The 13,050-nt window shown below is 41.5% G+C and overlaps 1 protein-coding gene across 2 annotated transcripts in view; it reads left to right on the forward strand.

Annotated features, from left to right (window-relative positions):
• The window catches only part of DHX32 (DEAH-box helicase 32 (putative)), a 35,783-nt gene that overhangs the window by 8,229 nt on the left and 14,504 nt on the right, over positions 1–13,050 (forward strand). The window contains exons 2-4 of one of the 2 annotated variants that reach the window (XM_074373407.1): positions 649–842; positions 6,197–6,569; positions 12,113–12,358. In XM_074373407.1, coding sequence (XP_074229508.1) covers positions 649–842; positions 6,197–6,569; positions 12,113–12,358 — 813 coding nt within the window. The remainder of the gene's footprint in view (positions 1–648; positions 843–6,196; positions 6,570–12,112; positions 12,359–13,050) is intronic. The other variant, XM_074373408.1, reaches the window with a different exon arrangement.

A 13,050-nucleotide genomic window follows, 5' to 3' on the forward strand; every position in this document is an offset into this window, starting at 1 on the left:
GAATTGACTCTTTCCACATCTGGATGGATTGGTTGATTATCTCACTGAGCTTGTATTTTTTACTGTGTTTAGATGGTGAATGCCACACGCTGTATTTTAGCTTTTATTACCAGGGAAATGTTAAGTAGGCTTATGTGGTTGTTTTGTTATGATCCTTTAGATTTAAATGTAAATGTTTTAATTTTGAATCACTATTTTTCATCTAAATGCTATTTAACATTTACACTGCCTAAAACATAATAGTTATGCCAGAAGCTATATCTTTGATGGTACTTCCTTGTAACCAGGAGGAAAATCGTAATCTTAAGTACATAGGTCTTTTCAGAACAGCTGAGGTTAAAAAACTTTTTTTTTACTCTGCTTTTTATTCTTACTTGCCTTTTTTCCATCTGGGAGTCAAGCTTTCACAGTCCCTGCTAACTCCTGTTTATTCTTAGCTTTATTTTCTAATAATAATGCTGCATAAACACAATTGTTCAGAGTGTCACTAACGTGTGATGCAGCTAGATGTAACGAGACGTGATGCAGCTCACTGGTGATTCATTGGCGGAAGACAACAGTCGCTTACAAGGTGAACCCTTGGGTTTTTGTGTTGCATTTGTTGTGTTCCTAGCGGGGCTGATCCTGTCTCATTTGTCCCCGTTAAAGGTTCCTCAGTGGTGTGCTGAATATTGCCTTTCCATCCACTACCAGCACGGGGGCGTGGTATGCACACAGGTCCACAAGCAGACCGCCGTCCAGCTCGCCCTCCGGGTGGCAGACGAGATGGATGTTAACATTGGTCATGAAGTTGGCTACGTGATCCCTTTTGAGAACTGCTGTACCACTGAAACGATCCTGAGGTTGGTTTTGGGGGTTCATCTGCTGTGCTCTTGGCTTGTGTTCTGCGGTGGAAGAGCGCATTCTTGCCTTCTGTGCTTTAAGCATCTGTAACGTGTAAGGATAAACGGGCTCTGTCACCAGATGTTTCCCCAACACGGGCACCATCAGGGATTCCTTGTCTTAACTTTTTCCATGGCCCTCCCTAATCATCAGGAAAAAGTCACAACTTGTTAGGTCGGGCCCAGAGGCCTCCCAGCTGTGCTTCTGGAGCTCCACTGCACGGTGGTTGACACGCGTGGTCCTCTGTGTGCCATGTGCCTGGACACACGCTGCTCCCTCCGCTGAGAACGTCTGCGCCTCTTCCAGGCCTGGCTGATTGCTCTGCGAGACGCTGTGTGGAGGTCACCTGCCCCAGGAGAGCGTCCCTGACCTTTCTGTGGTGTAAATTACAGAATACTCTGCTGGGCTTTTATAAAAACTTGTTATCTGCCTTCATCGTGGCAATTTAGGTCAGTGATTTTCAAACTCTACTTTTCAGATTCTCAGTAGCTTTCACAGTAGCTACCAAAAGTTATGAGAAAAAAATCCTTTTATCTGTTTTTAGCTTCATTGTGGAATTTCCTTTACACAGTGGGTTCCAAGAGCTTAACAGAAGGAAAAAGAAAAGAAGTAGGAAAAAAAAACACTGCTCTGGGCCAGTTTTTCAAGCAGCTTTCTAGCATCGCCCTCATGGAAAGCTGGAGTATCTTATGGCATCTCAAGGAACTGGTCAGAGCTGCTTGCAGCCAAAGATGACTACCCCAGGGGCTTCAGCTGCCCCAGGCGCAGCCTGAGCGTTCCCAGATCTGAGGAGACACGTGCTTCTGCCGCGGTGTGTCTGCAGGCCTCAGACCCCCTGGTGGGGCACAGCGGGCCACAGACACCACCGCAGACATTGATTAGAGTTGGTGTGACAGGGGTGCCGTGGCGTCGTGTGGTGTCATGTAGCATGTAGCATAGGGTGTTTTTTGCTCTCATATTCCCAGTGTCTGATATGCTTGTCCCTGGAGGATGTTCAGCAAATTTGATAATGAAGGAAAGACTGGTGCCCGGTCCCACGCAGCTGCCGCAGACGCCGGTGCACTTCTTTCCACTCAGAAAGCCCGTCTGACTCATTTGGCTTGTACTGAGCTGCTTTCCCTCAAATGTTGTTCTCCAGGAATAGAAGACTGAGGTCTTCAGGCTGGTGTTAAGCCGTAGGGATTATTTCTGTCAACCGCACTGTGACTTGAACTTCTTGAAGATGTGTAACCGTCTGCTGTTTCAGCCAGGATGTCCCCAAGTCACCGGATTAGTGTATATTTTTAAATTATTTATTATGCACATGGTCTGTGAGTGATACAAATAAACGTAAAAACCCTCCCTGCTTCTTGGGAACTCACAAACTAGTCAGAAGAGTTGGACAGGACCAGACGTGCAGCCCTGAAAGGGTGAAGGATCTCTCCACTTGGCAGATTCATTCTTTATCCTTTGAATGTTGAAGTCGCCTCTAACGTGGTCATGGTTTCAATTAAAGTGTGGGTCTGACTAGGTTCCAAAGATAATATATGTGTTTTTATATCTTTAATGCATCTAGACTTGGGAAGCCTTATGAAAAGAACACTTGGATATAGTCACTTTTAAAATGAAATCTTATGACATTTTTATCTTATTAAAATTGATCAAGCATGCATATACATATACTTTTTTTAGAAAGTCACAGAGATAAATAATTGTGGAGAAATCCAATAATGTTGTCAAAGTAGGTCAAAGACACGTCTCACCTTTTAAACACCTATTGTGTGTTGGGACTTGGCTTTTCATGTGATTGCTCTATGGTGAAAACTCCCTAAGCCCCCAGTCCTAACAGCTGAAGGAAGAACTACAGTCCTGCTGAATTTATTTAGCTCTGCTCTGCACGGAGCTTTCCTTCCTTCATGTAGAAAGCAGCCTTCAGGTGTGGAGACGGTGAGCCGGGCGAGGGCCTGCGTTGGCCGCTGCAGGTTCTGTCTCCTCCTGCCTCCGCGGGCTGCCCGGTCCTCTGGCTGGCCTCTGTCTGCACTTTACAGTTGCGTTGTTGCGGGGACGCTGCGCTCCCCACCCTGCCGTCCCCCAGCCAGTGCACAGTCAGCAGATACTCGGATTTGTTGCTCGCTGGGTTTGAGTAGCAGCACAGGGGTCAAAAACTAGTGAAGAGCCCTGCGTGACAAAAGAAAGTCATCCTGTGTTTTCTTCCTGGCGTTCTGTGCTCCGAAGAGGAGATGGCGTGGCTGTGAAATGAGTGTCTCTGCCACTCACCCGCCTGGAGCCTTGCACCAGTCACCTGGCCTCTCCAAGCTTCCCTCCTCGTCTGCAGGACAGGGCGGTTGACAGACCTGCTCGCAGGGTTGCTGCGGGGACTCAGTGAGCTGCTGTGTGTGACTGGTGCACGTAAACACCACGTCCGTGTTAGCAGCTTGGGTAACTGGAAAGGTACTCTTGAGCCAGATTCCTTTTCTTGGAGACACATGCTAGCCGTAATTTTTGACAAGGTTGGATTGAACAGCTGTTATTAAATAAGAGGATGTAAGGGTGACTCTTGATTATAGAAGACTGTTCTGTATTTGATGTAATCCTTTTCATTTTCTTTATAACTCCTTGGTATCTAGTCTATTGGGTGTATAATAGGGACTTAGTAAATATAATCTCTATGCCACTCTCATTTTTCTGGATGCTGTGTAGACCAACTTAGTTCTTCTTTAAGCTTTTTTCTGGCCTTTTAAAAAACAGTGGATACTTGAATATTATATACCTAAAGTAATCTTTCTGAGCTAGATATCACAATATCTTATAGAAGTGACACATAAATTTCAAATATGGATCCTCTAGAACACAAATTTTTTAATTACTCCAATTTTTATTTAAGGTCAAATTCAATCCATATAATTTTAGAAAATATTAATAAACTTTCCTATATTTTATCACATTCTTAGCATTCAGAAATTTGGTCTTAAGAATTTAAAATATAAATTACATTTCCTGAAACCTTGGCAACGTGTCTTTTTTTTTTAACATAGTCATCAGGAATAGCGTTTCTTAAGCACTGAACACATGGTCTTATTAATACAGACGTAAGAAATAGAGGTCTGTGTTATGTAGAAAAGTAATGGCTTGTATAGCAAGTTTTAGGATAGATCCTTAGCCATCCCTTAGTATCACATAACCGCCTGGAAGGCCAGGCCTTGCTTGCTGAGTCCCATAGAATTTAGGTGAGTCACATCTTCCCACTTTTTAATTAAGCCAAGGTCTACTTACATAACACACATACTTCCTCCACCTGGCAGGGAGGGAGCATGTCTTCCTCTCAGATCAGTGCTTAGATGAGTTTTGCTGAGAAGGGAATAGAAATTTAATTTCTAACATTAGGGAAGTAGCATAGATTAAAATGTTTTCAGATAAGAGTCAGTAGTAACTTACATCATTACATCATACTGATTAACCTCAGTAACAGGTGACCTGAAAGCTAGATTTTGGATGCATCTCTGTTTCTTGCATGGAGTGTAATACTGTAGTATTCGATATTTTTTCTCTTAAGTTTGAGGAAAGGAATAATTAGCAGTGTATCACTGCTCATTTGGCCGACACAGAATGAGAACAAGTATGAGGAGAAAGGCAGGGAGCAAATGTTTTGATCTTCTAAAGGTGCAGAGGGAGAACATGGACTTTATCACCAATCTGTGGTGGGGAAGGAAGCAGTCTTTATAGTTTGTCAATGACATGAGACGTAATAGATATTCAGGCTTAAATCTTGACTCTCTCCCTAGCTTTATGACCTTAAGCAGGGTACTTAACCTTTCTAAACCTCAGTTTCCTCATTTATAAATAATGGGATAGTAATGTCTACCTTGAAGATTATTCTAAAGTTAAATGAGAACTGTTGTACCAGCACAGTGCCTGGCACACACTAGGAGCTTAATAAATGTTTTCTCCTTTCCTTTTCTTTCTTCCTTGAAAGGGGTTAATTGAAGACTGTATCAGGGTCCCCAAGACCACCCCAGGCTTGATGATTTGCTAGGAATGCTCACAGGATTCAGTATATAGTTCATCCACAGATCAAATTTGCTGCAGTGAAAGGTTACAAAGCAAAATCAGCAAAGGGAAGTGGTGCCCGAGGTGAGGTCCGAAGGCAATCAGGCACTAGCTTCCGAGGCCCCTCCCAGTGGACTCACATAGGACATGCTTAAGTTCTTCCAGTGATGAGTTGTGACGAGTGTGAAATGTTGTCCTACCAGGAGAATCACTGGAGACAATGCCCAGGGTATTTACTGGGAGCTGGTCACATAGGCCCCCTCTGCCTACTACCGTGTTCTAGAATTCCAGCCTCCCATGCAGAAAGTAGGTTAGTCCGTATTGTTAGACCATATTGCAGACAGTAAGCATCGGTTCTGGGAATGGTGAGAACCCTCCCAAATCTAAGCTCCCAGATACCAGCCAAAGACCAAGGCCTTTCTATGAATAGCTGTTTCAGACCTACCATAGACAGGGACAAATAAAATGAATACCTTAAATGGGTAAAAAACTAGTACGATTGGTTTCCTCAAGGCATAATGTAAGTAAATATGTAAATAGTGTCAGAAGGAAGATGTTTGTATGGTGCTGGGTAACCAATAAGTATTTATTTTTACTATTGTCTGTAAAAACATCCCGAGAACTACTAGAAAATTTCATTGACATCACTAATGACCCCTTCCTCCTCCAGGGATGCTGGCCAGTTTGCATGCTGCACTCAGATAGGTGGTTGTTTGGGGGATGCTTTTGCGTGGTTATTACTTGGGTGACATTTCAAGCTTGTTGATGCTAACTCCTTGCTGTTATCGTCCCCCACGATGAGCCACTCACAGACCTCCCAGTGGACGCGTGGGCCGTGAGCCTGAGCCAGGGCAGCCATTCCTTTCCTTGAAGAGCGTGTGCTCTGATTCAGAATTCTTCCATTGGTAAAAGAGGGGGAAACACTTACCTGACAAAGGTATTTTGCCAAATTACTTTTTTGTTTAAGAAGCTCCAGGCAAGTGTTAAATGGAGCCCTTGTTAGTATCTGTAAGAAACATGTAAGGCAGAGGTCTGTAACCTCGGGTTCAGCGATGGTCCTTAGAGGGTCTGTGAACATATGAAAACCGTGCTTAAAATTTCTTGATGTGTATTTTTGTTTTGAAGGTCCGTAGAGTTTACCACTTTAAAGGAATCTTGGCCCCGATAAAGATTTAAACTCCTTATTTAGACGAAAGGACATAGGAAAGGCATCTTTGTTATTTATGTTAGGAGTGTGTTACACGGTTTTTCATGAGAGTGCTCTAACTTGGACGTTTCTTGTTTGCAGGTATTGTACTGATGATATGTTGCAGAGAGAAATGATGTCCAATCCTTTCTTGGGTAGCTATGGGGTCATCATCCTAGACGACATTCACGAAAGGAGCATTGCAACTGACGTGTTACTTGGACTTCTAAAAGATGTTTTACTGGCAAGACCAGAACTGAAGCTCATAATTAACTCCTCACCTCACCTGATCAGCAAGCTCAGCTCTTACTATGGAAACGTGCCTCTCATAGAAGTGAAGCATAAGCACCCTGTGGAGGTTGTGTACCTTAGCGGGGCTCAGAAGGAGTCTTTCGAGTCTATTTTACGCCTTATCTTTGAAATTCACAACTCGGGTGAGAAGGGGGACGTTGTAGTCTTTCTGGCTTGTGAACAAGTAAGTAATATTCTAACCTAAGAGAGTAATGAAATTACTTATTGGGAACCTTCTAACCTTGTTGGGACGCTTTTAATAACTAACACACAGGTTTCAGTTTGCTAATTAGCTGTTTAAATATTTGGTCCCATCACACCTCATTTTTCTCTACCTTAGAAGAAGCTTTGTTACAGAGTAAATAAAACCTGCGCTGAAGGGAGAATGAGGAAGTGTTTCTAAAAGCACGTGCTGTTCTGAAACAGAGGCCAGGGGAGACATCTGAGGAGTTTCTAGAAATGAGCCAGAGCTGACTTCCTTCCAGCGGACTCCGGCGGACTCCTGGGCTGCCCCAGGTCCTGCTGTGAACTGTCTCAGCAGAGGAGCTGCACCCTGACTCGTCTCACACTCAGGCTGCCTCCCTTATGGCTGGAGCGTGTTGCTGGAGATGAGGAACATAACCTCAGCACGTGGCGGGGAGTCAGGACATGAAAAGTGCCCACGATGTTCCTGCAATAGTCAGTGGAATATTAGGCAAGGAAATGTAATTTATAGCACACCCAGAAGGCCGTCTCCCTACCCTGGGCCTCCTTTTCTTTAAAAGATGACACAAATCTTAACTTGGATACTTGAAAGTGTCTTTTCAAAAGAACAACTGGAGATGGACAGCTGAGCGTCTGTTACTGCTTTTACACAGTCAAGGTGCCATTTGCAGTTGCTTTTTTTTTTTTTTTTTTAAATACAGTTACCCTGATCCTGCTGCTCTCTCCACTGTGCTGTTGTCCAAATCTAAAAGCCTCCAGAATCTTGAGAGTTAGACCTTTTAGAGACTAATTGCCTGGCCTCTTTTCCCTCTCCGTTATCTCACTCAGTAAAAGCACTAGTTTTTAGACCATGACCCAAATATGTAGGGATTCCAGCGATTAAACAGAAACCAAAAAGAAATTGTTTGATATTGGCTGAGCTACCAGCTGAACAAACACAAGCATCTCAGCTCTCTATCAGGCCTTTTCTTAAGTATTCACACGTCTTCAAAGAATACTTTCAGAAGCATTTATTCTGCTTTATATTCGAAGCATAAAGGGTGACTTATCCTTTAGCCTTGGGAACTTCAGACCATTTTCTCACAGCTTATATTTTATCTGTTTCCATTAAGAAAGTAATTTAGAATCTCAAATGCATGATAGCTACAGCATATTTATCAGTTTTTCATGTATAGATTATACACAGTTTCTTGAATAGTAAATCTTCTACCTACTACACTAACTTATTCTATTACTGTTTCCTAATCCTGAACGATTCAAGATATTCAAGAAAGTCCTGAGGGAAGTAATAAAGCGATTAAAGAGACAGGAGAAGGATTTATGAAAACAGTTAGAGGTTCTCAGTGTAACTGGGTGAAGCCTGAGGAAGGGACGGATGGCAGAATTAGAAGTGAAACATTTGAAAGTTAGAATTGCCAAGTGAGAGAGAAGGCAGACATTTCTGGGAGGGGAAAAAGTATAATTAAGACTGATAGGATGGGTAGTTATTTTTCAAGTCAGAGTGAACAAACATTCCAAAATAGTTTTTTGAAAAAATAAAGCTCATAACAGAATTGGAGGTAGCAGATGACCTTAAAGTATTTGATTTTCACAAGTTTAATACAAGCTATAATTAAAGGCATGGTGACTTTTTTTTTTAACATTTTTTATTGATTTTTTTAACATTTTTTATTGATTTATAATCATTTTACAATGTTGTGTCAAATTCCAGTGTAGAGCACAATTTTTCAGTTATACATGAACATATATATATTCATTGTCACATTTTTTCTCTGTGAGCTACCATAAGATCTTGTATATATTTCCCTGTGCTATACAGTATAATCTTGTTTATCTATTCTACAATTTTGAAATCCCAGTCTGTCTCTTCCCACCCCCCACCCCCTCGGCAAGATGAAGAAGCAGAGGAACCACTCCCAATTAAAAGAACAAGAGAAATCCCCTGAAAGAACGATCAATGAAATAGACGTCGATAGCCTACTAGATCAAGATTTCAAAAAAGGAGTGATCAAAGTACTGAAGGAACTAAAAGAGATAGTGTTTAGAGATATAAAATATGTCAAAAATGAAATTGAAGCTATAAAGAAGAGCCAAGTAGAATGGATAAACTCATTGGCTGAGATGAGGAATGATCTAAAAGTGCAAAGCAGACTAGATAATGCAGAGGAACTAGTTAGTGACCTAGAAGACAGGACAATAGAAAGCACCCAATCAGAACAGCTACAAGATAAACAAATGAAAATGGCATGGTGACTTTTGAATTGTCAGACTTTACAAGACGCATTTTTACCTAGGCAGTAGTAGAAACTATAAAATCCACAGGGCTCAGAAAGGTATACAATCTTCCTTAAGTCAGACCAGAAAGACATTTCCTATTAAGAAACCATCAGTCTTGCAGAGTCTTAGAGTCTTAACATGATAGTGCAATGAAAGCTACGGGGTGGTTTTGCAATTCTGAGCCTCTGGGAGTGCAGATTCATCATTTTGGCAGGCGCTGCTGATATGGCCCGGGTCCAGCCCTGGAGTCTCTGAGGGAGGGCTCCTTGTTGTCCAGGGGCTCCCAGCTCACTGGCCAGCGGGTCGGGCAGCAGCCCTGCTGGCTGGAGCGCACCTTCTCTGGGTGCTGGAGGTTTTCTCACAGTTGAGCCCCACGTCCCGTAGGTGTTACCTGGTTTTCTTTTCCACGTCTACCACCTAACTTGCTGAACGCAGTTCAATATCCTGATAGATTTTTCTTTTTCCTTTTTTACTACCTATGGCAGGATTAATATTAAGATGTGCTCCAAAGGCCTTGGAATTTGTCTTTTGGAAAATTTTGTCTTGCTCTGAAATCCATGTTAACAGATATTGATCATTTTTTTCCCATTGCTATTTGAAGTTTTCTTGATTTCTATATTAAACTTGAAAGTCTACCATAGCAATTAAGTCATATGAAAACAAACCTAAGATGTCTAACGAAAATGTACTGTCATTTTTTTCCCTTAAGAAATACATTTAGGGGGAGGGTATAGCTCAGTGGTAGCTTAGCATGCACGAGGTCCTTCAATCCCCAGTACCTCCATTAAATAAACAAACAAACAAACCTAATTACCCCCCCCCAAAAAAAAACAAGGCTAAAATACTGGGCTTTAAAAAGAAAAAATAGAGGAAGAAAAGAAAAAAAAAATTTTTTTAAATACATTTAAATTGAAGAAATCACTCATTTTGTTTGGTGAACAGGAGGCGCCTCATGTTTTCGCTTTGCTTGCTTAGCATCTCACCTGCTGTGAATTCATACCTGTGAGCTGCGTGCTGCCCTGTGTCTTGCACTTACTTTTGAGACTTGGAGACTTGCATGTTTACAGCGTGTTGTTACTTAACACTTAACCATCTTTTAACCCGAAAAAAAAAGTGTGATAAATAGAAAACAAATGAAGATTTACGGTATTATCTAGCAAGATCATTGTGCACCTTGAAGCCATCACAAGGCAGGTGCTCTTAGGCTGAAGGTTTTCCTGGAAACGTTCTGTCTAGTTGTGGGCTTTAATCTGGGGGCTAGACATCTGTGCGCTATCTTCCTTCAGTGCATAGCTCCGCAGGTAATTGTAGGACAGTCTCACATGTGTAAAGCTCTGCACATGCTGTCGAAGAAGGAAATGAGTAGATGATTGGAAGCACTGATGAATATTTTAAACATTTTTTAAATTCTGCGGATTATGGCCTCAAAGCCCTCTATCAGCTGAGCTTGAGATGTCCAAACTGTATACAATATCTGTTTCTATTGTGTTCTGCTTTTTTCCTTTTCAAGATCTTTAAAATTCTTTTTCCCCCCATTTGAAACAAAATTCAAAATGAACCACCTACAGCTAAAAGGTTTTAGCAACCAGCAACTAGAAGCAAATAAAAAATGAGTGGCCCAACTTCTAAGAGAATAAGAGAAATATTCAGTGCAGTTTGAAGGTTTGTTTTGATTGGAAGTTGGTGAGTGGGCTGCTGGAATTAAGCGGCCTTTTCCAGATGCAGGTTGGCCACTGAGGGTGCGGAGGCCGCGCCTGGGAGGGGGTGTGAGTGTCCCGGAGGCTGCACGCGAGCCGGTGCTCGGAGACGCAGCCCACATGCCTGTTCGCTTCCTTGGAAATTTCTAAGATGTCCTCACATCAAATGATGAATTGATTAGAATTATAAATATCGAAAGAAATAGTTTTGTTCTGATTATCCCAATTGGCAACTGTTCATTCATTATGGTCAATAGCCCTCGTCTTTGCTTAGTTAAAAAAAAAATCTGCCCCAAGTAAACCAACTGTGCAGGGAAGGGTGGCGTGAGCAGGAGAGGGCACCCGAGTAACTGTATGTGGGCCCCGACGAGCGGCCTCTGCCCGTGTCCCGGGCACCTCTCAGCAGCTCAGGGGTAACCTTCAGAGAGCTCCCCCCAGGTCTTGCTACTTCTCTAGGCAGATCTGTTCACCTGCAAAACCCTTGAGTTAGTTCAAGCCCACCCGACAAGTGGTGTGGACAGAAGGAGTGGGCCGGAGCACTGGGAAGTGGACTCAGTCTGAGAACAATAATGGTCATGGGAGATCATCTTTTTCATTCAGATTTTTAGTGAAATCTAATGTATCTAATGAAACGAAATGGGGCTTCTTCCATCTGGTAGTTTGTTAGACCTGAAGAAGGTAGAAATTTTGGAAACAAGTTAAAAGGTGTAAGAATAACATTGACATCTTTTTTATTTGAGGCACTAAAAATCTGGTTGTGATTCGAGATAGAAAATTATTGGCTAAAATGCCTTGCCTTTTGCTCAAATATACACCAATATACTTACTTGTTTGTAGTTTTTGGGAAAATAATTTTACTTTTTTAAAAAATATATTTGACCATGAAATGCTTTAAAAGGGTAGTTCTGAATTTCTGAATCTTGCAAAGAGAAATGGCAGTGACCATTTCCACCTACTTCATTGCATTTCTGCTATTTCAAAGTGCTAGCAGGTAACAGTCATTTTCAGAATGACCCAGATTAGAGAGCCCGATTGTGGAATGTGTGTGTATGTATGCTTTTATTGGAAATCTAGAGATTGGCTTACAGTTCTTAGTTCTGCCACCATTAAAGCACAGTGATGCATCATCACCGGTGTGAGAATAACTTTTGTTTACCTGTCATTGTTAACAGATATGAGAAATTGCATCAAGCTAGAAAAATAGCAGGGTAAATGCATAAAGGCAAAGATAGTGCATTTCACAAGAGGAAAACCATTTGGGACTAAAATCAGTGAAGTTGTTTATAAATTGTGTTTAACTTTGACTATAACTCAATTTAAAAAATGTAAAAAAAAATTGTGTTTAACTTCCGCAAAGAAATGTTCTTATGCGGTCACGTGTTTCTGTATTTAACAATACCCATAGGCAACAACACAGGCATTCCTTTCCTTGTTTACATTACGCGGCTTCGCCTATAGTTTTAGATAATTTGGACATCTCTCTTTAAAGTAGTGAAGTTGTTTGTAATGTACTTTATTCTCATGGGATGATGTTATTCTTTTACTTCAGGATATTGAAAAAGCCTATGAAATTGTTTGTCAAGAGGGGTCTGACTTAAACCCAGATCTCGGAGAGCTGGTGGTTGTTCCTTTGTATCCAAAAGAGAAATGTGCATTGTTCAAGCCAAGTGATGAAACAGAAAAAAGATGCCAAATTTATCAGAGAAGAGTGGTGTTAACTGCCAGCTCTGGAGAATCTTTGATCTGGAGCAACACGGTCAAATTTGTTATTGATGTGGGTATGGAGAGAAGAAAGGTAATTATCATCAAGTAGTTGAATAGACCGCTGATCATTGTCTTGGGTTCCTACTATTTTGTTGACCCAAAAGTGAGGTTGAACTATATGATCTTGGAATTTCTCTGTATTTGGTCTTGTTTGCAAAGAAGGACTGTCACCTCCAGTAACAGAAGTCTTGATCACACGTCACTGCCTTTCAGGCAGGTTGGTAGTCTGGAAACAAATTAATTTGACTGAGATACCAGGGGAAAAGTTTTTAAGGAAAGACAACTAGTAAAGCAAATTATTTGACTCTTAAACTAATCTCTTCCTCTGTACATCTCCCGGGTGTTTTTGGCAGCCCTTTTATCAACGTAATTAGCATCTTCTCCCAGGTAATTTACTAGAAATTAGTTTCAAGTACACTGACTTTAATTTTAGCAAATTTTGACTTTGTAGTAGACTTGATAAAACTCCATCCTAAATTTTTCAAAATATATAGATATTTTTATCACTTTCTTAAAATAAAAAATGAGGAAAAATGGAAGCAGGATATCTTAAACTCTTAAAGACACTGGGACCTGAGGTATCACAGCATTTAAATGGAAAAGAACCTAGTTAGATACTGACCCATCCGCCATCACTAGATGCTGTGTGGCTCTCATCCCTCCAGGAGACCATGCATCTCCTCAGTTCCCTGATGACTCTGACAGAGCAGTTCCAGCCGTTAG

The sequence above is a fragment of the Camelus bactrianus genome, chromosome 11, assembly GCF_048773025.1.
Source record: "Camelus bactrianus isolate YW-2024 breed Bactrian camel chromosome 11, ASM4877302v1, whole genome shotgun sequence".
NCBI lineage: Eukaryota > Metazoa > Chordata > Mammalia > Artiodactyla > Camelidae > Camelus > Camelus bactrianus.